The sequence below is a fragment of the Canis aureus genome, chromosome 22 (assembly GCF_053574225.1).
Source record: "Canis aureus isolate CA01 chromosome 22, VMU_Caureus_v.1.0, whole genome shotgun sequence".
Classification (NCBI taxonomy): domain Eukaryota; kingdom Metazoa; phylum Chordata; class Mammalia; order Carnivora; family Canidae; genus Canis; species Canis aureus.
The window spans coordinates 5,741,653-5,765,240 of NC_135632.1; the positions used below are offsets into that span (position 1 = coordinate 5,741,653).

General features: G+C 39.7%; 1 protein-coding gene across 24 annotated transcripts in view; it reads right to left on the bottom strand.

Annotated features, from left to right (window-relative positions):
- MBNL1 (muscleblind like splicing regulator 1) overlaps positions 1–23,588 on the bottom strand; it is a 279,557-nt gene that overhangs the window by 89,606 nt on the left and 166,363 nt on the right. For 2 of the 24 annotated variants that reach the window (XM_077864670.1, XM_077864669.1), the window contains exon 2: positions 21,192–21,311. The exons of 20 other annotated variants lie outside the window; for them this stretch is intronic. In XM_077864670.1, the coding sequence (XP_077720796.1) occupies positions 21,192–21,197 (6 nt within the window). In that variant the 5' untranslated portion in view covers positions 21,198–21,311. Of the gene's footprint in view, positions 1–9,028; positions 9,166–19,211; positions 19,389–21,191; positions 21,312–23,588 lie in introns of those variants that run through there. 2 more of the 24 variants (XM_077864673.1, XM_077864676.1) reach the window with 2 other exon arrangements.

Genomic DNA, 23,588 nt, shown 5'->3' on the forward strand with positions numbered 1-23,588 from the left:
ACCTCATGATAAATAATTACAAACAAACAAACAAAAAAAAAAAAACCCTCAGCAATCTATCAGCAAGCAAATCAGCCTGGATTCCTCTTACAAATCAAAGGTTTCGAAAGTTGCATTGTCATTTGTCCTGCTCAAGCGTCTAGATCAAAGTATCTACACACAGATAGGTCCTGCTAATGTCAACTAAGAAGGAAGCAAAAACCATTTTTTGCTTATTATACATAGAGTTGAAATCAAATGATAGAAAAGGTAGACAAATTTAAATTGTGTTATTCTGGGGACTTTTATAAGGTTTTAATCTCCAGGGGGAGTAATCAACCTTTGTTCCTAAGTACTAACTGTAGCTTTTGAGATTCAAATGGTTTTCCCTCACTTTTGAGCAACTGATTATCTTTCTATACCACATGTATGCGTTAAACAAACCAGATATCTTTAATAATTTAGATACTAACCCACATGGATCACTCCATTCTCTTGATGGAAAGGACGGCTAACCTAGTGCTGTCTTATGCAATCCATAATCAGAAAAGAAGTAAAATATGTTCTATTGGTATGAATAAAAGGAAACATGAAAGAAAAAAAAATGTCATCACTTGGATACCTCAATTCATTCTCTTCATTCCTAAGAGCAAAGGAAAGACACCTACTTATTAAGAAGAAGAGTAACTGCATGTGAATCTTTCAAAGTGAATCAGATACATATTTTTTCAAATGTGTCTGATTTCTCTTCTATCCTTTATTCTAATGAGTCACTTAAATCCCAAAAGGTAATTTTCAATTCTACTTTTCCCCTCAATCATTTGTCTCCCCCTCCCCCCATACCAGGCAATACAATAACAGATCAAGAGGCCGATGACTAAGCATTATACTTACAATCTTCATCAACACATCTGTTTACATGTGAATAAATGAAAAGTACCTTTCATCAAATGTATCAGTCATCAAAGACACGGAGGTAAGTGATCAGTCCTGAATTACCCTGTAAAATGACTTCATACTTTTTAAAATGTGTTTAAAGTTTGTATTAAAATTCGAGTTACTTAACAGTGATTCATCACTCACAACCACCAGGGAGCATCACAATATCAACTTATAAACTCCTATATGACTTTGAAGCCCCTTGAATCACGGATCTGTCCCTAAAGTTTAATAATTCTTACTTTATACACATTTTGACTCTTCATGAGATGCCAGAAGCTGTCCTCAACGATGTGAGTTGAATATTCGAAGTTAACAAATTCTTTTTTTTCCCTAAAATACGGCCTACCAAAATACTTGTTCCTTAATTTACACACAAACACATCTCTAAGAAAACTACTTGAATGTGGACAACGTATTATTTTTTTTTTAACTTCTCAAGTGTTTTCTGCTTCATGCTTCCTGTGTATTCCCATATTCCTAACCCCAATATGAGTCTCTTTGGTCTTTTGCCACCATCCATACATATCCTAACATGGGCCTATCTTCCTTCTAACCCTTTGCATCTCACTGCTTTGATCATTTTATGTTATCTCAGTGAGGTTTAGAGTCCCTGAGCAGTCACATCACTCATTTAAATGTCAGTCTACAACCAGGATCCTATGGGAATAGTAACATAAAGAAGCAAGAATAAGTTGGGTAAATGAGAGACACTGCTTGAGATTCACTTTCTCTGACACGGTTTTCTACATATCCTTTCCCCTGCTCCATACCCCCCCCCCAAATTAAACCCCCACACATCCTCCCAGAACCCTAATTACCACATTACTGAAACAAAAGTAGTCTTTAAGGACTCCTCCCATATGCGTACACGGGGAGTCCTCTGCTCCATCTCAGACTCTCTCTCTGGGATGGGAACCTAGCACCAAAGACAGTGTGTGAAAACTACCACTCTTTGTGTTTACATAGCACACTATGATTTTCTATAATCCTCACAACCACTGCTGGAAGTCATCCAAGCAGATGCTACTACCTTATTTTAGAGGTAAGGAATCCAGCTTTGGGATGTGAAACGTCTGGCCAAGGATCATATGTTTAATGAACAGCAATGGTCTTACTTGAGAATTGACCAGCCTCCTTCCCGTGTCACTTCTGAGGATACTAAATAATCTAACTAATCGACTCCTGAAAGCCTCTATGGGCAAAGTACTGTCTTAGGCTCTCAACAATCACATTCTCCCAGCAGCCTGGAAAGGTTGACAAGGTGTACTTTGTAATTCGGGACTGCATGATCCCTGCCTAGAAAATGTAGAAAGTGAAGCCCCAAAAACACATCAATAGTAAATGGTGACTATGGGGTTAGAACCAGGTCTTCGCATTCCTTGACTGTCTCCCTACCACAGGGCTCTATATTTGGGACTATAAGCATGGTAACACCACAGGGGAAACGTATGACTTTGTGTTAAACTGCATTTGGGGAACCACAGGCACACACACACACACACATATTCCTGTTTTGGGATAGACAACCCAAAATACTGTATTTTTAATAATTTTAAAAACTAAAAAGAAAACAATTTCTATAATAAAGTTAATGTTCTGAATAGTGACATTACTCTATTCTATATAATTTCAATTTTCTAGGTAGCACAGACTGTAAAATACATGCCCTGCTAGAGAGCTCCACTTCTCCTAGAGCAGATATCATGAACAGCTGAACTTCTGATCCTTTAAAATTACAGGAAAAAAAAAAGGGGGAAGAGGTATCTGTATAATATCTAAAACTAGGACACCTTTTAAAGGTATCCTTTGGGGATGCCTGGGTGGCTCAGTTGTTGAGCATCTGCCTTTGGTTCAGGTCGTGATCTTGGGGTCCTGGGATCGAGTTCCGCATTAGGCCCCCCTGCAGGGAGCCTGCTTCTCCCTTTGCCTGTGTCTCTGCCTCTTTCTCTGTGTCTCTCATGAATGGATAAATAAAATCTTTTAAAAAATTTAAAATAAAATAAAAAAATAAAATAAAATAAAATAAAATAAAATATAAAATAAAATAAAAAATAAAATAAAAATAAAATAAAATAAAAAAATAAAATAAAATAAATAAAATAAAATAAAATAAAATAAAATAAAATAAAATAAAATAAAATAAAATAAAATAAAATAAAATAAAATATCCTTTGTCAGACAAACTCAGATTACTAAGTAGTTTTCTTGCCCCATTCACATTCTAGGATTCAGATGTTTTTGTTTATATTTTTTTTAAGGAGCAGATACTGGCCAAGCTATTTTATAAAGGGGCAACAGGCTGAACTCACAATGGTGTCACACTGCAGTGGCAGGACAGTGAGAAGGACATGAGTCAATCCCAGAAATAAACAGAGTAATAATTCTCTGGGCAGTATTTATATATAAAAAGTATGCTGGAAGACCTGTTTATTATAGTTTACGACTATAAAAATTGTATCTGAGCATAAGAAGACATAAATGAGGGAAACTGTTGTCTTGCTTAGCACACATTTTAATGACTCAGGAAGAGCTTTCATAACACCGTGAAAACAGACGCTGGCCTTATGATCATGGCCATCCCCGGCCGCTCTGCTGCACGAGATGACAGGGTGCCTGACAAATGGAAGCAAAAAGTCTTTCCACTTCACACTATTCTGGAATTCGTGCTTCTTCCCATGAGGAACAAAGTGTCCTGAAATTGAGGCCTGAAGCAATTTTATATACATGTAGGGGAGAAAAAAATAAAAAGGGCTTAGGTGAGCCACACAGTGATGACGGCCTCTCCTACTATTGCTGCTAATCAATTCACTTTGGCAACAAGTGTTGTGCTAAAGGGACAAGCTCCATGGTGACTCCCTCATATTCTGGGATGACTCAAGCCAAAACACATGGCAAAAATAATGACGCCTTGTGCTGCCTCTCCACTCTGTGCTTTGGATTAGACTTACTAGAGTATTACAATCAGCCAGGAACAGATTAATTCTTGGAAACAAAGTCATATTTAGTGGCTAATTTTCACATTAAGTTGGTTTTGAAATATACATTCTGTAATAAAACAATAGGGGAATACGTATTTCCAGCAGATGAGCCTGATTTGGCCAATAATCTAATAACACCGTTCGCCTAGCAGTTACCACGTCCTCTGCTCACTAATAAACGACTGCATTTTTCTAACTGGATGCTCACTGGACAATGAAAGAAGATAAAATCTGGAAGAAAAAGTTAATTCTATCATCTCATAAGACTTCAGTGTTTTAAGACCTCATTATATCTTAAATAATGTACATTCAAATATTTTATGCTTAAAGCTAAAAAGGAAATTTAGTCTCAATTTCCAGGATTATCAGATGCATGTTAATAAGCCAAAGTTTAAAATATTTTGCTTCCTTTTATTCAATCAATGTCAAATTATATTCGCTACGTAATTCTTATTTTAATCAAAATTTAAATATTTATGCCCTAGTTACATAATCCTTAGGGTTTAAAATCTGCAAAGCAAAACTAAAGTGGCTATATACAAACTAATTTAATCCTCACATCAGCACTATAAAATAGGTAATGCTATTGTCCAGTTCCTTGACGTAGTAAGTGAACCAAAGGAAACCGGGCTCCGATGCCCTCGTACCAACCCTGATGCTATTTTGTCTCTCAGACACTTGGCCAGGGATTGTCATTCTTTGTTTTGTCTTGTTTTATGTCCGTACTTTCAGTTAGTTATCTGCTCATTCCTTTACTTGCTAAACATGAGCACCCGAACAAGTGCCAGGCTCTGGAGGAATAATGATGAATAACACACCGGTTATGCTTTTCAGTACAATGTTCCAAGTCTGGTGAGGACAGCGGACTTTGGATGAAATAATTAAATTCTATTGACAAAACTGCTGAAAGGACAGGTAAAAACTCCTATAGAAGCAAAGGCTTGGGGATAGTCATTGAAAAACTCTGAATCTCAATTCCCTCAACTGTAAAAAGAAAGAAAGAGAAAGAAAGAAAGAAAGAAAGAAAGAAAGAAAGAAAGAAAGAAAGAAAGAAAGAAAGAAAAAAGGCATAAATAACAGGTGTTAATTCTGAAGAAAATAATTCTAAAACCATATCAACTTGATACTAACTTCTTTTCCATAATAAATATGCTCAGGGCATTTTATTTTTCATATGTAAAATATGTGATATCACAGTGAAGTAATTAAGGCTATCAAACTCCAATTTAGGAGATTTGCTTTATAATCTAAAGAACAGAGGGCATTTGAGTACAGAATTAAGCTATAGAAATATCATATAGTCCTTTCATTAATCTATGATCTTCCACCTGAATATATACCTGAAGTACCTGCCCTAATAGCAAAGCAATGACTGCAATGCAACCACTTAAAATATGAAAAATTTAATCCACTTATCATTAAAGCTTCACATCGTAGAGCCTGGCAAAAGATACTATGAATAAAAGCTATTGTGTATTCCTCAGTCAGCTGCCTCTCAATTATGCTTTTTTTTTTTATCAACAATTTTGTCTATTGTCTACATCTCTCTCATTAAATGAATCTACATCTAGGCTTGTAGGTAGCAACCAAATTACTTCTTTCATTCGAATCGGGGGACTAAGTTTTGATTTGGAAAGATTCCCAGTGTTCAGCCCACAGCAGCTAAAATTTATGCTCACACTGATTTCTCATCTTCTTCAATACTTCCTAACTATGTGGCATAGGCCGGGTACTCTTAATACTGAGAGGGCTAGGATGGGTGGTGGGCTGCAGAGATCTCATAAACCCCTGAAAGTCCTGCCAGGTTTCAGGGTTAAGTGCTCATACTCACTGAATTTCATAAGTCCGACCAGATTCTCAAGATGAACCATTAGCTAAAAAGATGAGAATGTCTTCAGACAGACTCTTTATCCAGAATACACAGGAGATAGGACAAGGACTCAATAAACAAAAGACTGTAGAATTAATATTTATTAATATTAATATTTCCCACTTGAATTCACCTAGAGGCGTCTATCTCTTACCTATCCACCTGTCCCATCATGCCTCCCCAAAAACAGCAACGTAAAAGACAAAGCAAAACACACAGTGGCTTGGTCAGTTCCCATGCCCTATTCTGTGTTAAGTACCACGGAAGCTTCCTTTTCCAGCTTCTGTTGCGATAACGTTGGTGCCACATAACTAATTCTAGCCCAGGGACCCTGAGCTGGCGTAAAACCTCTGGGAAGAAATGGGTAAAAGCCACCGTTTTCTCCCTACCTCTCTGTCAGAGCTTCAGCTACCTTGGAAGTCACAAGTTGGAGGAAGATGGAGCAAACTCAGATCCCGGAGTCACTGGATAGAGTGTACCACTGAGTTTACAAGAGCAAGAAATAAATCTTTGCTGAAATAAGCCACCAAAATGGGGGGAGAGGGAGGGAGGATATTTGGTATTTCTGTAGCTTAATTCTGTACTCAAATGCCCTCTGTTCCTAATACCAGCCTATCCTCATATCCTCAGAATTAAGATTAAAAAAATAGACACATTAGTTTAAATCTATTTAGGGATCAATTAAAAAGGGGGGTTGTTTATTCCAAGTGCTTCTATCTTTTTATAAACTCTTCATTACGGGGGGGTGGGGGTACCTGGGTGGCTCAGTGGTTGAGTGTCTGCCTTGGGCTCAGGTCCTGGGATCAAGTCCCACATTGGGCTCCCCGCAGGGAGCCTACCTCTCCCTCTGTCTCTGTCTCTCCCTCTACATCTCCCATGAATAAATAAATAAAATCTTAAAAAAAAAAAACCAACTATTCATTACAAAGTCGACTTAAACTAGTTTATTTAGTGACATACCACATAATCCAAAAAGTTTATGTCCGTGCACCTCCCTAGTAAATAAGGATAAAACGTAGCTTAATGTCCAAATAAAAACAGATACGTATGTCCAAGCAACAGTAAAGAGCATTCACACAATGGTGCAAGCCACTGGAGGTACAGAGCCGAGGTCTATACAGTCCTGAGACACCCCAGAGGACTCACACCAGTAAACAATGACAGTAGGCTCTAGTGTGGGATGCTATGGGGACATCTCCCACACATGGGAATAAAAGGACCAAGGGAGGCTCCCCAAAGGAACTGTCACTGGTATTGAGAGTCTAGAAGGACAGGTAGTACTTAATTAAGAAAAGAAAGGTGGCAAAGTTTTGTTTTTTTTTTCTTTTAATGAGAAGATAGAATGATGAGAGAGCACAAAGGTGAGACAGTGAGGTGTGTTAAAAATAAATAAATAAAAACCTCCAGGGAGGCTGGAGAGGAGAGGCTAAACTAAAGGGTGTTTCGGGGTAGTTCTAGGGAGGTGGGCCAGGGCAAATGGTGCTGCAATTTAAAATTCCAGTCTAAAAAATAATAATAATAAATAAATAAATAATAAAAATAAAATAAAATAAAATTCCAGTCTAAAAAAATAAATAAATTAAACAATAAAAAATAATAAAATTCCAGTCTAGGGACACCTGGGTGGCTCAGCGGTTGGGCATCTGCCTTTGGCTCATGTCATGATCCTGGGATCGAGTCCCACGTCGGGCTCCCTGCAGGGAGCCTGCTTCTCCCTCTGCCTGTGTCTCTGCCTCTCTCACTCTCTGCGTCTCTCATGAATAAATAAAATCTTTATAAATAATAAAGTAAAATTCCAGTCTAATTAAAGGACCTTCTCATGCCTTCCCAGGCGCTTCCAGGAGACAATAGGATGTTTGTGCAACTGGAGGATGGTCATGATCAGTCAATGCTTTAAAGGATTCTGGGTAATAATGATCATAATACAAAGAGATGAATATGTGAAAACTGTCATCAGCCACCTGTTACTCATTTAGATATACTGTGTCACCCTTCAATTTTTCCTTCTTCATTTATCTTGAGGAGAAATAAAATATTTTGGGGAGGAATTACGATCAAGTGGCTTTACATTATAAACTTTACAGCTTTACATAATTTAGAAATTTAAATAGATATTTCAGTTTCAGTGTAATACTGAGTCTAAAACCATGAGAATGGCAACCAGTTCATAATCTTTGTGTCTACGGAGCTCTACTTAAAAAAAAATGGAACACTATTATTTATGTAAAAGGTAAAGAAAGTGGATGAGTAGTAACCATAAAATAGTAACATAGTATAAACAAACAGGAACATATTTACTCTATTTTTGCTAAATGGGAGGCAGAGACAATCTTCCTTTTTTTTTTTTTTTTTTTTTTTGCTTCGGCCTAGAATTATTTTTGCTCATAAAGAAGCAAAAAATATAATTCAACTAGCCTAATTAAAGGATTTATGCCTAGAGTAGGGATGAGACCAAAGTTAAAGACATAAACCTAATCTGATTTGGTTGACATAAACAGTGGTATAAACCAACTGTTCAGCCAACATTTGCTCTGCAAACTTTTGTCTTTTCATGATTGTCTTTCTGTCCAATGTTTCCACTTTCTACAATAAAGTTTGGTTAAAAATTTCATCGGGCTTTGGAAGCATCCACTTTTGAGCTCTACGTTATATTTTGTTATGGTGTCACTTTCTTAACCAGGAAAAGAAGAAAAAAAAAAAAAAGTTGGATGTAAAAACCTGTCCCATCCATTTGAAATGGAGAATTTGTTTTAGAAATTGTTTTTGAGGTTCACAGAGATAGCTAATTATAGCCTTCAGCCTTGTACTTTGATGGGCAGCCCAGGCTGTGAGACCTGTCCCCTGATAGCACGGGCTTGCGGGGTTCCTGAAATACATTAGGGGATCACATGGAAAGGGATCACCGTAAGCAATGAGTATACACGGATAAAACATGTTCCCACCCTCACAAACCCTACAGCCAGGCTGAGAAGTCAAGTCACACTAATGAGTTTAAAAAGCAATGTACAAAAAAACGTGGAGACAGGAGGCAGTAAGCTACCCACACACCAAACAAGATGGAACTAAAGATGCAGGGGAGGACCTTCTTCAATCTGACTCTCAGGGATCATTTGGCTCATCTTGCTTCAAAAGTCAGCTCCTCCCCATTTTTTTCTGACCCCCTTCTTAACGTCTCTGATGTATGGTACCCTCCGATATTCCTACTCCAAGGAATCTTGGAATCTTCCTTTTTTTTCCCCTTCTCCACTGACTTCTGTACCTTCCTTTAGTTGAAAACGTGTGTTTCCACTGGAGGAGCACCTCTAGTCTTCCACAACTATCTTCTCTCCTCCGCCGAATTCTCCAGCTGACACCCACTTCTTCTCTTCTTTCTGTTCCTGAATTTCTTTAGAGTTGTCTAAACTTGCAGCGTCCTCATAGGCATCTTCCAACTTACCAGTGACTCATCTTCTTGGAATCTGGTTTGTGCTGAGGATCCCCCCCACTCCTGTCTCCTCCCTTCCAATGCTACTCAGAGTGCCTTCTCGAAGCTCTCTGTGCTTCTCACTGCCGGTCACTGCCCTTTCCTCATTTCTTGTCCTATCTGCAGCATCTGCACCATTAACAACTTCCTTCTTTTTCCTTTTGCCTCTCCCGTTCCCTGTCACTTTCTCTGGCTTTTCTCCTCTCCCACCTGCTGATTAGAGAGAGATATACCATTTGTCACCACATCCTTTTTTTCTCACCATCCATGGTCTCCCCAAAGATAACACAGCACTGTCCTGTGACACAGCACATTATCAGTGCCAAGGGAGTGGCCTTCAGGTGCTTTTTCTATAAATTAACAACCCAACCAAATCAGTTATCTACCCCCTGCTGATCCTCTCCCCAGAGAAAGAGAACACGTCAATTCTAACACCTGTATTTCTTACACAGGCAAAGAGCAATCCCATCCTTGATCATCCAAACTAGAAACCTCAAGGTCATTCTCGACCCCCTTTCCTAGCTCTCCTGCTGAGAAATGAGAGATAAAACAGTAGCACAGTACAAAACATTTACTGTGCATCACATCAATCTTCCTGAAATACCTCTGAGTGGGCTACATGATTTTATTGTTCAAGATGGGCTACTATGAAGCAGGAACTAAATAATTTCCTATTATTAGGATGACTAATAGGTTAGTCAGAAATGATATTCAGCTTTTCTAGTTCAGAAATTGCCTCTAGGCTTTGTTAGCAATAGTAAAAAAGAAAAAAAAGAAAACTTTCTACAGGGAAAGCTCAGATAAAATCAAAAGCTAGTGTTTTGATAAGCTGTTCATTCAGAAGCGCAAGTTTCCATTCTTTTCCATTTTTTTCAAAAAAAAATTTTTTTTATCTTTTCATTTCTTAACATGCCATAGATAGATTGTTACGTTAAGCAATTCACTTACAAAATAATGCGAAACAAGTTTCCAGTTGTTCTGCTCACTCAAGAAAGCCACTGATGTTTGCATTTTTCTTAAATATTGTTTATGGACTTCTCCAAACTATGAAACAAGACACTGGAGGTAACATAAGTCAAAAACTAGCTCTATAAATTAGTACCAAGATAAATAAATGCAACAGCTAGCAATAATTACATAGTAAGCCCTGAAGAACTGTTATTCGAGTATTTTCAAATGTCTGCAGTGTGTGTTTACACAAGTACTCTATTTAGCACAAGGGATACATTCCAGGGGAATGAGCCCCATGAGAGGGCATGATAGCCAGTACTTGGGCTAATCTGAGCTTGCTTTTCTGTCAGCAAAGGCTCTTCCTTTCTCTTCAAATTCCCACCTCAGTTTATTTCTACAACCCCTGTTTCTGCTCCCAGGTTGTGGTAAGGCTTAGTACTACGTTGTTCTCCATGAGGTCCCGGCCAAGACTTCCAAAAAGCCTCATTTCCATGTTAATATTTAACCCGTGTCCTCAAACCTTTTCTCCAGCAGTCAAAAACCTACCATGATAGTGGCAAGCCCAGTGCTTTTTCTTTTTTTTTTTTTTTTTGAAATACAGCAAAGACCTTCAATATACTTTGGGGTGTTGCTGCTGGTGGCTCAAAGTTTAAAACTATGTAGCGTGTGGTGCTCCTTTAATAACGATTGCCATAAAATCCCAATGAAAATAGGGATGGAAAACACACCAAATTCTTCGAAACCCCTGTAATTTTCCTAATCCATTTCTATTTATTTTATTTAGAATGCGATTATATGGATCAATGTTTATTTTTAGACTAGTACCAACTGCCCTTTTTGCTTATGGTTTGTGTTTTCTCATCTCCTGATTCCCCGAAGCTCTATAAATGCAGGGTAATTCAACCTACAAAAACAGTATCTTATAACCTAGAAAAGTTCTCATCCCACTGTAACAACTGGCTGTTACTACAGGAGAAAATGAGGAATTGAACCCAATTTCTTCCAATGAATTCTTTGTAGTATTTTTAGATAACGATTTTTTCCTAAAAATAATAAATAGGAAGAATGTGTTACCACTAAGCTTATCCATTCATTCACCCACTCTCTCTTTGATTTTCACCAACACACACTCATTTATTCAATAAATACACATTGGCTTATCCAGCTGTTTGATGAAATAATACACTCTGTTGATACAGCAAATTCTATACTCTCTAGTGTTAAAAATACATTTTCTCCTTAGGGGAAGGTGCTTGTTTTCCATACTGTTTTTTTTTTTTTTCTTTTTCTTTTTATTCCCATTACATGCATTTTTCCCTCTCGGAAAATTCTTTGGGGCAACAGAAATCGGTTTCCCAAGTGTAGAATAAATTTTAAACAGGACCTTGGCGTTTACAATTTATGGCTTATCTCGAAGGAAGAGAAGAGTCTGTACTCTCCCCTACCCCCAACACCACTATTCTTTCAAACAGATTAAAATTTCTACCACCAATTCTATTATAGAAACAATCATCATGCTTTCAATGTTAGTGTTCACGAGAGTGATACACAGGTGTGTCATCTGTGGGCAGGATTCTAGAAAAGGCTTGCTTTTCACAGTTTACTTTTAAACGTGGACTTAACAGCGCTTTTCAGATAAATGAATTACTTCACAAACAAGATGAAGCAGACTTTACAAAAGGTGCTGTTCTTTGTGTTATCTCCACTAGATTTCATTCCATTCAGGGAGGCAAAACGATGGGTGGGCTTCCAAGACACATGACCCGAAGTAACAGGGTGATTAAATGCGGGCCTGTCCCAGAAAACTCAGGGACCGAAACAAAGTCCAGTGCTTTGTCCACAGCCTTCTTACATGACTTCTACTCTTTTTTCGTAAAGCTCCCAAGTCCCATCAAAAGTGCCCAAAACATTACAAATCTTAAGCAGAAACTGACCCGATTCCATAAGAAATGGTGGATTTGACTCACAGGTAGGAAACGGCCCACCTGAAGCCTTAAACGTGAAATCTAACTTTAAAATATCTTTCAAATGGGAAAGTATGACTTCAAAGTAATTAAAGGAGAGTTCTAACTCAGTCTGAGGTTCTGTTAATAAAACTCAAGTGTCCATTCGATTAGCATCTTTTAAGGAATTCACTTTCCACCTGTTACTTTTCAACCCACCAAAGACACCTGAAAACCAATTCTGGTTCTCCAAAGGACCTACAATCAAACTCTCCTCTGAGTTGAGGGGGTCCTGCTTAAAGGGCTATTTCCATGCAACCATCCTAATACGGTACAGTTAGGGACTGCTCTGTTATATGGGAGTTTATCAAATGTGCGTTTGCAGATCCATCAACATAGCTTCAAAATTAAAATTACATAAAAGAAAGGATAAGCTCAATCCGTCAGTCCTTGGTCTCTGAAAATACAATATAGTTTACTTATTTCCTTAAAGTAATTTCACTTAGGTATTTGGTGTGGGGTCTAAGGCGGGTGTCACCACAACTACTGTGACAACCGGTTCCACGAGAGGTTTCCAAGAATGGTGACAATGACCCAACACGGCTCCCTTTAGTTAGAACGTTTCCCTCTTTGCGCTGACCCTTGGATTTCCAATGACCAAATTTTCCTCGAGGAGACACTGCACCTGTTGGATTTGTACCACTGCCTCTCATGTTGTTGTTGTTGTTGTTGTTTTAAGGGAAAAAACAACAGATTAAAAGTGCCAAGAACACATCCAGGGCAAGGTCTGGGAGGAGAAAGCCCGGTACTCCGTGATCTCAGCTATTTCGCGTGTATAGGGCTCTCTAGGTGGGGTTTGACTCTTGCTAGTTAGGCCACAGCGCTTCACTATCATCTCTGACTTACTACCTAATTAAAACTCGCGTGATCAATCTCCAAAATAAGCCAAACTCGGGCATCAGAAAACAACAGGAAAGCAAAGCCCCGCTAGGGTGTCTCCACACACAGGTAGGCCCAGCAGAATTCAAGGGCACAAAAGCAAATGATGAGAAAGGACTATAGGGAGTTAATATCGGGCAATTCCTGTTCCGGTATAAATCCTTTATGGGAGAAGCAAAAGCCTGTGCGTGTGCGATTCCGTGTCTACACGTTTGGGTGCACACACAGTGAGCCGGAGGAGAGGGAGGAGGCAAGTTCACGGTCACACCGGAAAAGAAAAACACAGGAAGCCCCCACCTGCTACACAGTAAGGGATGTAGGTCAGTGAGGACTCTGCCACTTTGGACTCAATTCCCCCCCCCCCCCCCCCCCCCCCCGTGCCTTCACATCGGCTGGGGCTTCGGCAAAAAAGCAAAAGGTCCTGAGCGTGCAACCCACTCAGCACGTGGCTTAAGAGTGTGCGCTGGAGATCCTGGGGAAGGTTCCACACTCTCTTAATATTATAGAAGCACCGCTGTAACATGGTCTTTTTCAAATTAAGGAGACACAAATGTTCACGGACATTTTAACTCTCAGTTGAAGTTTCCTAAACAACCATCCTTCAGGTGCCAGCACACGATGTCCTGGGCCGGAGCGCGGGGCTCAGGTGTCGGCCGTGCGCTCCGCGAGGGACGGGACACCTGCTCGGGTGGCCGTGGCACCTCCGTGGCCGCGGGAGGAGCGCCAAACCTGGCTGGGCTTACCACTGCGCACCGGGAATTTTCTTTATTCTTTCTGGTGTCTGTTTCTGATCCAGACTCTGATTGAAAGACGTTTTTTCATCTTATTATTTCGGGGGAGCGTATGAGTAACAGAATCTGTGATTAAAAAGCCTCACCGTTTTACCGATCGTCCCCCATAAATATTTCAGCTTTTAGAATAACACTCTGACTTCCCACAGCGTCTGCATAAGCTCTTCCATTTTATGTCCACGTATTACAAATTACGACCTCACAATATTACATGGTTAAAACTGTATTTTTGAGGACGTCTTTATATGAGGTCATGTATATCGATGATGCATTGACAGATACATTTTTCCTCAAGTCTCTGGCACCAAAATCGAGTTTTTAAGACTAGAAATCCTATTTTTAACTGTATGAAAAACTAGTGTAAGTGGATTCTAATAGATCTTTGTTTTTTAAGATTTTGTTCATTTGTTCATAAGACACACACAGAGAGAGAGAGAGAGAGGCAGAGACACAGACAGAGGGAGAAGATGCGGGTCTCGATCCCAGGACCCCGGGGATCACAACCTAAGCCAAAGGCAGACGCTCAACCGCTGAGCCACCCAGATGCCCCTGGATTTCAATTTTTAAAATTCTTTTCTCTAAACTCTTGAAAGGTTTTAAAAACCTGGAATACTTTATTCACTACATTCATTAATCAGGCTACGCTGGCAGCTTCCTTTCTCCCAGGCCCCTAAGCCAGGCATTAGAAACACTATGTGCGTTCAGCTCCCTGGCCCACCACCAGGATCTGCCTTAACCCTTCCCTCTGTCCCTGAGGGAGCCCCCACGTGTCCTACGCTTCCTGCCCTGAGGCCCTGCTCTCCAAGCCCTGTGATGGCCATGATATCCTCAAACGAGTTCTTCTTTTACTTAGCAAGCACCCATCAAGGTCCTGCAAACAAGTAAAATAAACATCTCCGACTTCAAGAAGTTGAGACCCTAGGAAGGAAATCCCTGGTCTGACTAGCATTCAAGGGTAACCCCTGACATTCCACGCAGCCCACGTTAGCTCACTCCGCTCCAGAACTGGAGCTCCAGCTGCTGGTCTGGGTTCTGCTTCCAAAGAAGAAAGAAGACAAAAACGACAAACCTACCACCTGCTTAACCAGGACTATCTCATCATCTGACGACACTGAGGCCAGTCCTTGACACCAACCCAGCTTGAGAGAAGTTCACCCACCTTCTGGAAGGTACAACCACTCCATATTTGGGTCAGTTCTGACCATCGATGCCTTCTCCCCCTTTCTCCACTGGCCTGCCACTGAGCTAGAATGTCTTTGATGGGGAGTGCATGCAGATTCTCGGAGAATGGAAAGCCATCTGATCACCAAGATCCTATCCATCTCTAACACTGTAGGGATTTCTGATTTTCACGAACCATGCGTTTCATTCTGTGAACATGCTTTATTTTTACATAGATATTCATATCTCTATCAATCATGAATGAAAGTCACTAATTGGAGGTGCTTTGTAATTTCCATCTTTCCTGTCCACAATAATGCAATGCAACGGAGGCTACCGTTAGCTTCATATACAGACAAAGAACTGTAAAAGGGGATGTAATTTAATCACATAGCTTGCATGGGGCAGGGCTTGAAATTCCAATCCTTGGAAGCTTTGGGTCTAGAGTTTTCCCCAAACCACTGACCTCTGCTACTTTCCCAATCAGCACGCATGACATCGCGATTTATGCATCATAGAGGGGGATGGGGAGGCACGAGAAGCCGTGTCAGAGTTCAGAGGTGGCTAAGTTCTCGCTTCCTGGTTCGTGTTATAGAAAATGTGCATGTGTTCCTGTTCTGTTTGGATTCCCTGACATACAGACTTGAGCCTGAATTCTGATTCCATCCCTTTCTAGTGGTGTGACCTTGGGAAAAATGTGCAACAACGTCAACAAGGTCTGTCTATTTTCTAACATGCTAGCCACTGCGCTAAGTGCTTGGCACACACTGTCTCATTACATTAAAATGTATTCAATCTTCATAAAAACCCCGACAAGGAGACGACACTCACTCTTCATATTTTAGAGTGTTGTGAGATTACAATTGAGAGAATAGGTAGCTTTTTGTTCTAAGGTCAAATTGCTGGTGAGGGAACAGCAGTCCAGACTGAGCCGGAAGGAAATTCGGGCAAAAGCATCTTGATGGCACTATGCCAGGAAAAGGTTAGTACTTAATTTGGGATCTAGCACTCACAGCCAGGGGTTACCACTAATTAGGACCTCTGCTCATTGTCCACCGGTCCAGACAGTTCTCATTCTCTCCAAGAAAGGATAGGAGTACATGGAAAAGAGTAAACAGGGGAGACTGAGATGTGCCATTTTTATGAGTTGAGTGATGGTAGAAATAAATACTCAAGGATCATTATGACTGGGATTAAGAACCGTATTTTGAGAACCAGCCTAAGACTTCTAAGACTTTCAGGGAGAACAAGTTGTTGTTGTTGTTGTTCTTCTTCTTCTTCTTCTTTTTTTTTTCTGAAATAAGTGTCACAAATTCCTATTCCAAAAGCACTCCAACTATTTTGCAAATTGAACTTTCTAAAAAGAGTGTTCAGAGTTTACATTCTTAGTTTTCCACACATTTTTCACTTAGGTCCGTTTTGGGACTTGAGCCCATCTTGGGTACCATTCAAGGGGACCGGATCGCAATTACAATTTGCACACATTTCTCTCTCAGGTCCATATTGGGTCTTGAGTCCACTGGGCAGCACTCAAGGGGACTGGATTACCTCCCCAAAAAATCACATTTAAGGAGCCTGGACACGGTCCTATTAAATGATAATAGGTATCCAGTCAAATCAGGGAGAATTTGGATTTTGAAGTAATAATTCTATGTTAAAGATAATAATTCTATGTTAAATAATTCCAGAAAGCACTTAATTAATAAATATATCAAATAATTTCATGTGCATATAATTATTGTAGTGCCGAGAATGTGTACTCTTTCTGCATTCGTGATAACCACAAATCAACAGATATCTTTAAAGATGCAAGCTGAGGAATTTTTCAACTTTGGAAACAAGGGAAAGCAATTAAAATTTTTTTGCTTAGAAACAGAAAATCAACCACATATATATACACATAGGTCTACTCTTCTCCATATTAAGAATTTAAATTTTCAGAAACTTGTTAAATATACAGGATCATAACTAAGTAAATGGCAAGCCAGAAATTCAATACTCCCCTCAAACAAAAATATTGTAATGATTCTTCCGCTGTACTTTTCCAGACCCTGATATAAGGAAAGCCACATTAAACAAGACAGAAATAAAAGGGGAATTCTAAAGGCCTCAATCAGGCTACCCTGCAGCAGTGACCACATGTTTATCAGCTATAATCAGACACCCTTGATATTGCAGAAACTCACTTTAATTCCTAGAATCTATTTATTGCCCTGCAGACACTGGCAGGATGACCGCCCAAATATACCTCAATTTCAGTAAATAGCATTGCAGAGAGGCAAGTACGCTGGATTAGAATTCAGTGATTTGCATTCTGGTCTTGGCTCTGGGCTTCAAAACTGGGAATTACCAGTCTTCTGTTTCCTTATCTGCAAAAGGGTCATTCTACTATTTATTCCATAGATTTTTCTATTCAGGTAGTGGCTGAGATCTTCACGGCACCAATCTTTTATATCATGTATCTTTACTGTACATCCTAAAAAAATCACTAAAGTCTAAATATTACTGTATTGAGTCCAGTTTGTGGGAAGTTACTTGGTCCATTAAACACAGTGAATTCCACTAACTCATTCTGTTCCATTAAAAATATTTTTAAGTAATCTTAAAGCTTTAAAATAATTCTGTAAACACCTACAATAATTTCAATCTATCACTCTATCTTAATATTTAATTACATTAAGTATATGATTAACATAATAAACAATCTATAACAGTAATAATATATAATTTGATGATTATAGCTATTGTTTCAGTTCTTGTCCTAGTAAGAATTCTAAACAAACAGAAAAAGAAAAATGCACTTCATAAGCCAACCTGAGAATAACGCAAACTCCTGGCTTGAGATCGTGCCTTACATTTTCAAAAACTGTAAACTCATTACAAATGTTAAGAATTAAAGCATTACAATTTTCCTTTTCTATTTTTACACATGAAATCAATTACCCAATTTAACGCACTAGAAAGACTTCAAAACATTCCATTTACTTGTACTTTTGAGGTCTAGAGGAAATAAAATTGGGGTATTTTCAAGTGTAAATAAAATACTTTGTTGCACATCTTTTAGTTTCAAAAATAGGCATCTTAAGCAAGCGCTATCAAAGAGAAGTCTGATGCTTCCTTTTGTACGGCTATTAGTAAACATTCTTCCTTTTTCATTTTTGAAACCTCCGTTACATATTTAGTTATTGAAATGAGGGAGTATCAGTGTGACAGCCAATAGCCTGGATTCCAACCTCAGGGAATCAATTAACAGATCGAGTCCATATGGGAAAGAACACAGAGGAGAAAAAAGGAGACCTGAATGGAGAGTAAGGCCACTGAGGATCACACACTAGAGGAGCTGCCTTAACGTCACGTCACAGACTAATGCTCATGAATGGAGGCAGGGTAAAGAATAAAGGGTTACAAACAATGCTCACGAGATGATCTGTGCTGTTCACTCCACGATGCTGTTGATCTGTCTCTTACACCCTCCCCTCCACCAACACACCCACCGCTCGTCCAGGTTTTATATATATATCCATATGGAGTGATCTCTTTTTTTGCCCAGAAAAATTAGAGGTGGGGAATAATTCCTTTTTAAAAAAACTGAAAATAAAGTCCTACAAGAAAAGAGACGGCTACATTTAGAATGCTCAGCAGTGATTTTTGACAAAGGACAGTAACATACCCTTGCACTACCACGAGCTGAGCGGCTCTTCCTATTCCTTTCGGATTAATTATGGCTTTAGAACTTTGAGTGTAAAGAATTGGAGGATATAATAAGGTGATGTTTCTGCTTTTGAACAGTAACAGGTAAATGAAATACAAGCATTTGGGAACTTAAATAACTTCTATTTTACTTCTGACTGTTCTAATTCTCGAGACTTCTCCTACTGGATACACAATGCAGATTTTGAAGGAGAGAAGAAGTGCTTTATAGATTCCAACTCAAGTAATGGAAAAGGTATTTTTAAGAATCTATTCAATGCCAAGTTTTAATATAAATAAAACAGATTAGAAATGTGAATATCATGCCGAATTCTCAAAAGAGGTGTTTTAATAAGTAGTTACCCAATCTAAGATTCATGTGTTGGCTTTATCACCGAGCACAGAGTTCTTCAAGGACATACTTTAGCTACTGAGTCTACATTAAATCCACGGCTGGAGGTTTTTAGCTTCTAGAACAGCTTCCTAGAGAAATCAGAATCTTACCTTTACATATCTTCCGCAGACGTTTCCTGGTGCTTTGAAAAGTCCTGAGGTCTATGTCAAACGGCCATTCTCTTGCTCCCAGGGTCTTAGGGGCTTGGAGAAATCCCAACACCTGCTGCTACCACTGAGTGTCGAGGCTAGAAAAGCTTCAGGGTTTCGACAGCAGGATCACTGAGCCACAGCCAAAGCTTGGGAAGCCTTAACAACTGAAAGCAAGTGTAGAGGGCAACGTGGTACCCAGCACGGGCTCAATTGTAGCAGCAGGGGGAGGAATGTTCCCGCCCTCACAAGGGTACAGAGGCAGCCATCAGGGAACCCAGGCTCTGTCAACAGACAGGGCGGAGGAAGTGGAGACACGACCACGCAGCACGAGACCGTGGGGGGAATGGAACAACTAGCACAGAGCTCAAGGTAGCGTTTGAAAAGAATCACCAAAATTCCCCGACAGAACACAAGAAGCAATGGCAAAATGCAACGGAATACATGGAGACAGGCCATTCTAGCATCCCCTAAGAGAGCCAAAAACACAGTTGAGGGGCATATGGAGCTCTAGTTCTAGAAAGAAAAGTAAGGAAGACATATTACAGTATGCCTACTGTAGTTGAGCTTAACAGTCTAATACCCGAGACCGAAATTCCTAAGTCCTGTCATTATAACATTCACATTAAGAAAAAGGAATTTAAAAATATCTACAACCATGGGGTGGGGGGGGCTCATCCACAAGGCAACAGAAATTAAAAGGCAACGTCGTCCATTACTGGAGGAGAAAATGCGACAGAAGTGTTCAACTGAGCTGGTTTTTGACCTCAGAAGTAATGAAAATTGCTTTTTAAAGAAGAGCAACGGATGCTTTATCAAATACATCACTTTCTATTCTGATCAGATTAGGAAGACCAGAGGAATTCAGAGAGAGAAGAGAGAATATGAAGACAAAGAAGCCAGTGGACAAAGAGAGTTCAGAAACTAGAAGGGGAAGACACAGAAGAAAAGGGAAGAAAAGAGGAGGAAGGACAGGAAAATGTGACTAACGTACTAGGTGTTAATGCACCATCAGATAAACCACTCACTAGGACTCTCCTGAAACTGGGCTTCATGATACTGTTTTCCAGAGAGCCCCTTCTAACTTGTTAGCCACTCTTCACAGCTCTTCAACAACTCATGAGCCCTCAGGAACTCATCTGGGGGAGCCCCCTGAATATTAAATATCCAACAGGTACAAGAGACCAACCCCTAAGGCAATTTTGCTTTCAGGAGCTGGAAAAAAAATCAAGTCACGTGGTAGGCTTTGTCAAAATGAGAAAAATAAAATTTTAGAGTGAGAAAAATTGAGAAAGCTCATTCAAATTATTCATTTAACTGACAGAGAAACTTGCTCAAGGGAACTACAGCTTGGATTGGTACATATATAAACTAGCGATGTCAAAGCCCCCTCCTGTGCAACTATCTGAATAATAGACCCAATATTGTACTGGTTTGCTTACATAATGATCTTGAATTGAAAAGAATATTCCTGGCAAGCATTATGCATACTAAATGGCTTCTTAAGTGAAAATTCCGTATCTTTTGCTGTTTAAAAAAGGAGGTGCTCCTTGAGAATTGAAAGGAGGAAAAATTGCTTTCATATACTAAAAAGCCTTTTTTTTTTTTTTTTTTTTTTTTTTAGATCACTCTGGGTCAAGTGGAAAACAAGAGTAAAAATCACATTGCGAATTGTGTTTTACGTACTGAGGGATCTAACCAACTTCAGGATTAGGATCTTCCAAGTAGGAGAGCTGGGAATGGATATGAACTTCGTTTAGGGAACATATAAAAGATCACAGGTCACCAGTGTGAAAACTAGGACTTCCCTCCAAAACAGCATTCTGATGTTCAGATTGTGAGAGGCCGTTTTCCAACGGGTGCCATGTCAGTCCTTGAGAGATCAGCCCTTCCCAAAAGATACCTTTGCGAACTGGCTTCCCATTTGCCTTATTCACTCACCAGCATCCATTAGCCAACTCCATGCTTTATCTTCAATAGATAAGACACAGCTTCTTCTTGCCATGGTGCCATGAAAAGGATCCAGAAGGTTCCCCTTAAACAACACTTCCTGAGTGACTGCTGCAGCACCAAGAGTAAAGGATATGCCAGGTCAGCCACTCTTCCTTCCCAGCAGTATTAGCAGCAGCAGCAGCAGCAGAAGCTGGAGCAGACCGTTTAGACCCAACTCCTTGCAGGATGCTAGCCAAAGCACTCTTGTTTACTCTACACCTAGACAGAGTTTGCCCGTATGTTTGCACCTTTTCCCAGAGTGTCAAAACAGGTGTTTTTACTGTGATCATGCTTAAAATCTGCTCCCCAAACAAGGCGATAAATATACCGTCACTATGAAATTCTTAGTCTCTAATTCTATGGAAAACATGTTCTTAAAGGTTTCACTCTATTACAAGGAGGTCCTGATGAGCCCTTTTAAGAATCCATTCGCCCTCCTCACTCCTACCAAGCAAGTGGATCGCCCTAAAGGTCCCTGTTAATGAAAGAAAGGATGTTACCATATAAAATAAACGCCTTCGTGCAATATTGGCCACTTCTTTCCTAATGTTCTATCTGCCTTCCTGGCACACAGTCGCTTCTTGCAAACACTAATGTTTTCATAATCTTTACAACACTCCCAACGGATGGGGAAATATCAGGTCTTACGATATGATCTTTATTTTACAGAAGGAGCAATGACTTCTTTGCTACTATATTCTATTTCCATTTTGATGTTATTGATGAATTGCTTTTGCTTTCAGTGCCGTTCAACTTAACCAGGGGCTAGAATATCGCTGCACAAAAGAGTCGGCCAGGTAACTTCATTGACGAGGCATTTACCTAACGGATGTCTCCAGAGCTGAAATCTTACAGACATAAAAAGTTATCCAGATGAGATTTTTAAAAATTTAAATACCTCGAAACAATTCAAATAGCTCAACCAAGGATATGTGTAAAACAGATGACTTTTTTCCTAATACGTAAATGCTATTTACTTATTAGAGAATAATTGTGAAGAGTCATTAATACCAGAAAACAGAAACTTTGCTCCCTCCGTAGTAGAGAATTCCAAATCTCATTAGCAAAATGGAAGCCCTGCACACACAGAATCTTAGGATACAATATTCTCTGTATATTAATACTTTTCACCACTTACCAGGTGCCAGGCACTGGTCCTAGCGCTTTAAATGCATTATCCCATTCAATCTTCACAGAAACTACAGATCCCCTATTATTACTGCCTCATTTTGCAAATGAGGATACTCCGGTTCCATCACACGCTCAAAGTCAGCTCTCAAAGGAGCTCACACCTGCCGAGGACCCGGGCTGTCCAGTTCAGACCTGCAGCTCTTGAACCTTTTGTTAAAACTGCCACACCGGTTTTGGTTTTCATTGCTTTGTGTATTTGCAAGTACAGCTTTCACAAGATAGATTTTGGAAAGTGTTTCCATAAGATTAGGAATTTAATAATGGTTAACATGCATAAGGTACAAATCGTGGGCCACGAAAATTCCATATGTTCTTGACATGTGTTATAAGGCTCATGACACCCCCAACAAGGGAGATATGCTCCCATTTAGTGGAGTGCATCGGAGCACTCAGAGGCATAGAGTGTTAAGGAAGTTGCCAAAAGTCATACAGCTACGAAGGAGCAAATGTAAACTGTGAACCCAGGGAAGGCAGCTCCTCAGGTTGTGGTTTATGCCTCCACCTATCCTCCTCTGCCTCTTGAAAGCTGATGGTGCCTGACACTTCAAGAAAGGGAGTGGGAACTGCCAGGCCTGGCCAGAACTCTGGTGGGAAGAGGATCTGCTATTTCTGTGTCTTTCCAAAAACTTAATATGCATAAAGTACATCAGTTTACAAGATACACAAGTCTACATCCATTTCTCTTAACGATGTTTACTAACTTGAGGAATTAAATGTTTCGTGTGGTTCTTAGATTTCAAAAGAAGCCAAACACAATTTCAGTTTTCACCTTTTTTTTTTTTTTCTCAAGTATATCATATCTTCAGAAGCACTAACAGGGCGGTAATAACATCATTATCACTCAAGTACTGGCCATCCTGTTGGGGGGATGACCACTGCTGGCAGCCGTACTTCTATTTCACTGCCATCATTTAATTATACATTTAATTATGTGCGGGACCAAGACAATAATTGTGAGGTTAGAGGAAGCTTCAGAAATCTCAGGATCATCCCTTGAGTTATGAGCTGAAGTAACCTTGGACCAAGACACCTCCTTGAATATTCAGCAGCTGAAATGACCTTCTCTGAATTAGCTCTTGAGGACACAAAGCCATCTGGGTCAGCTCAGACAGCTCAAGTCAAGCACCTACAGTCAAAAATGTGAGACTAAGAAAC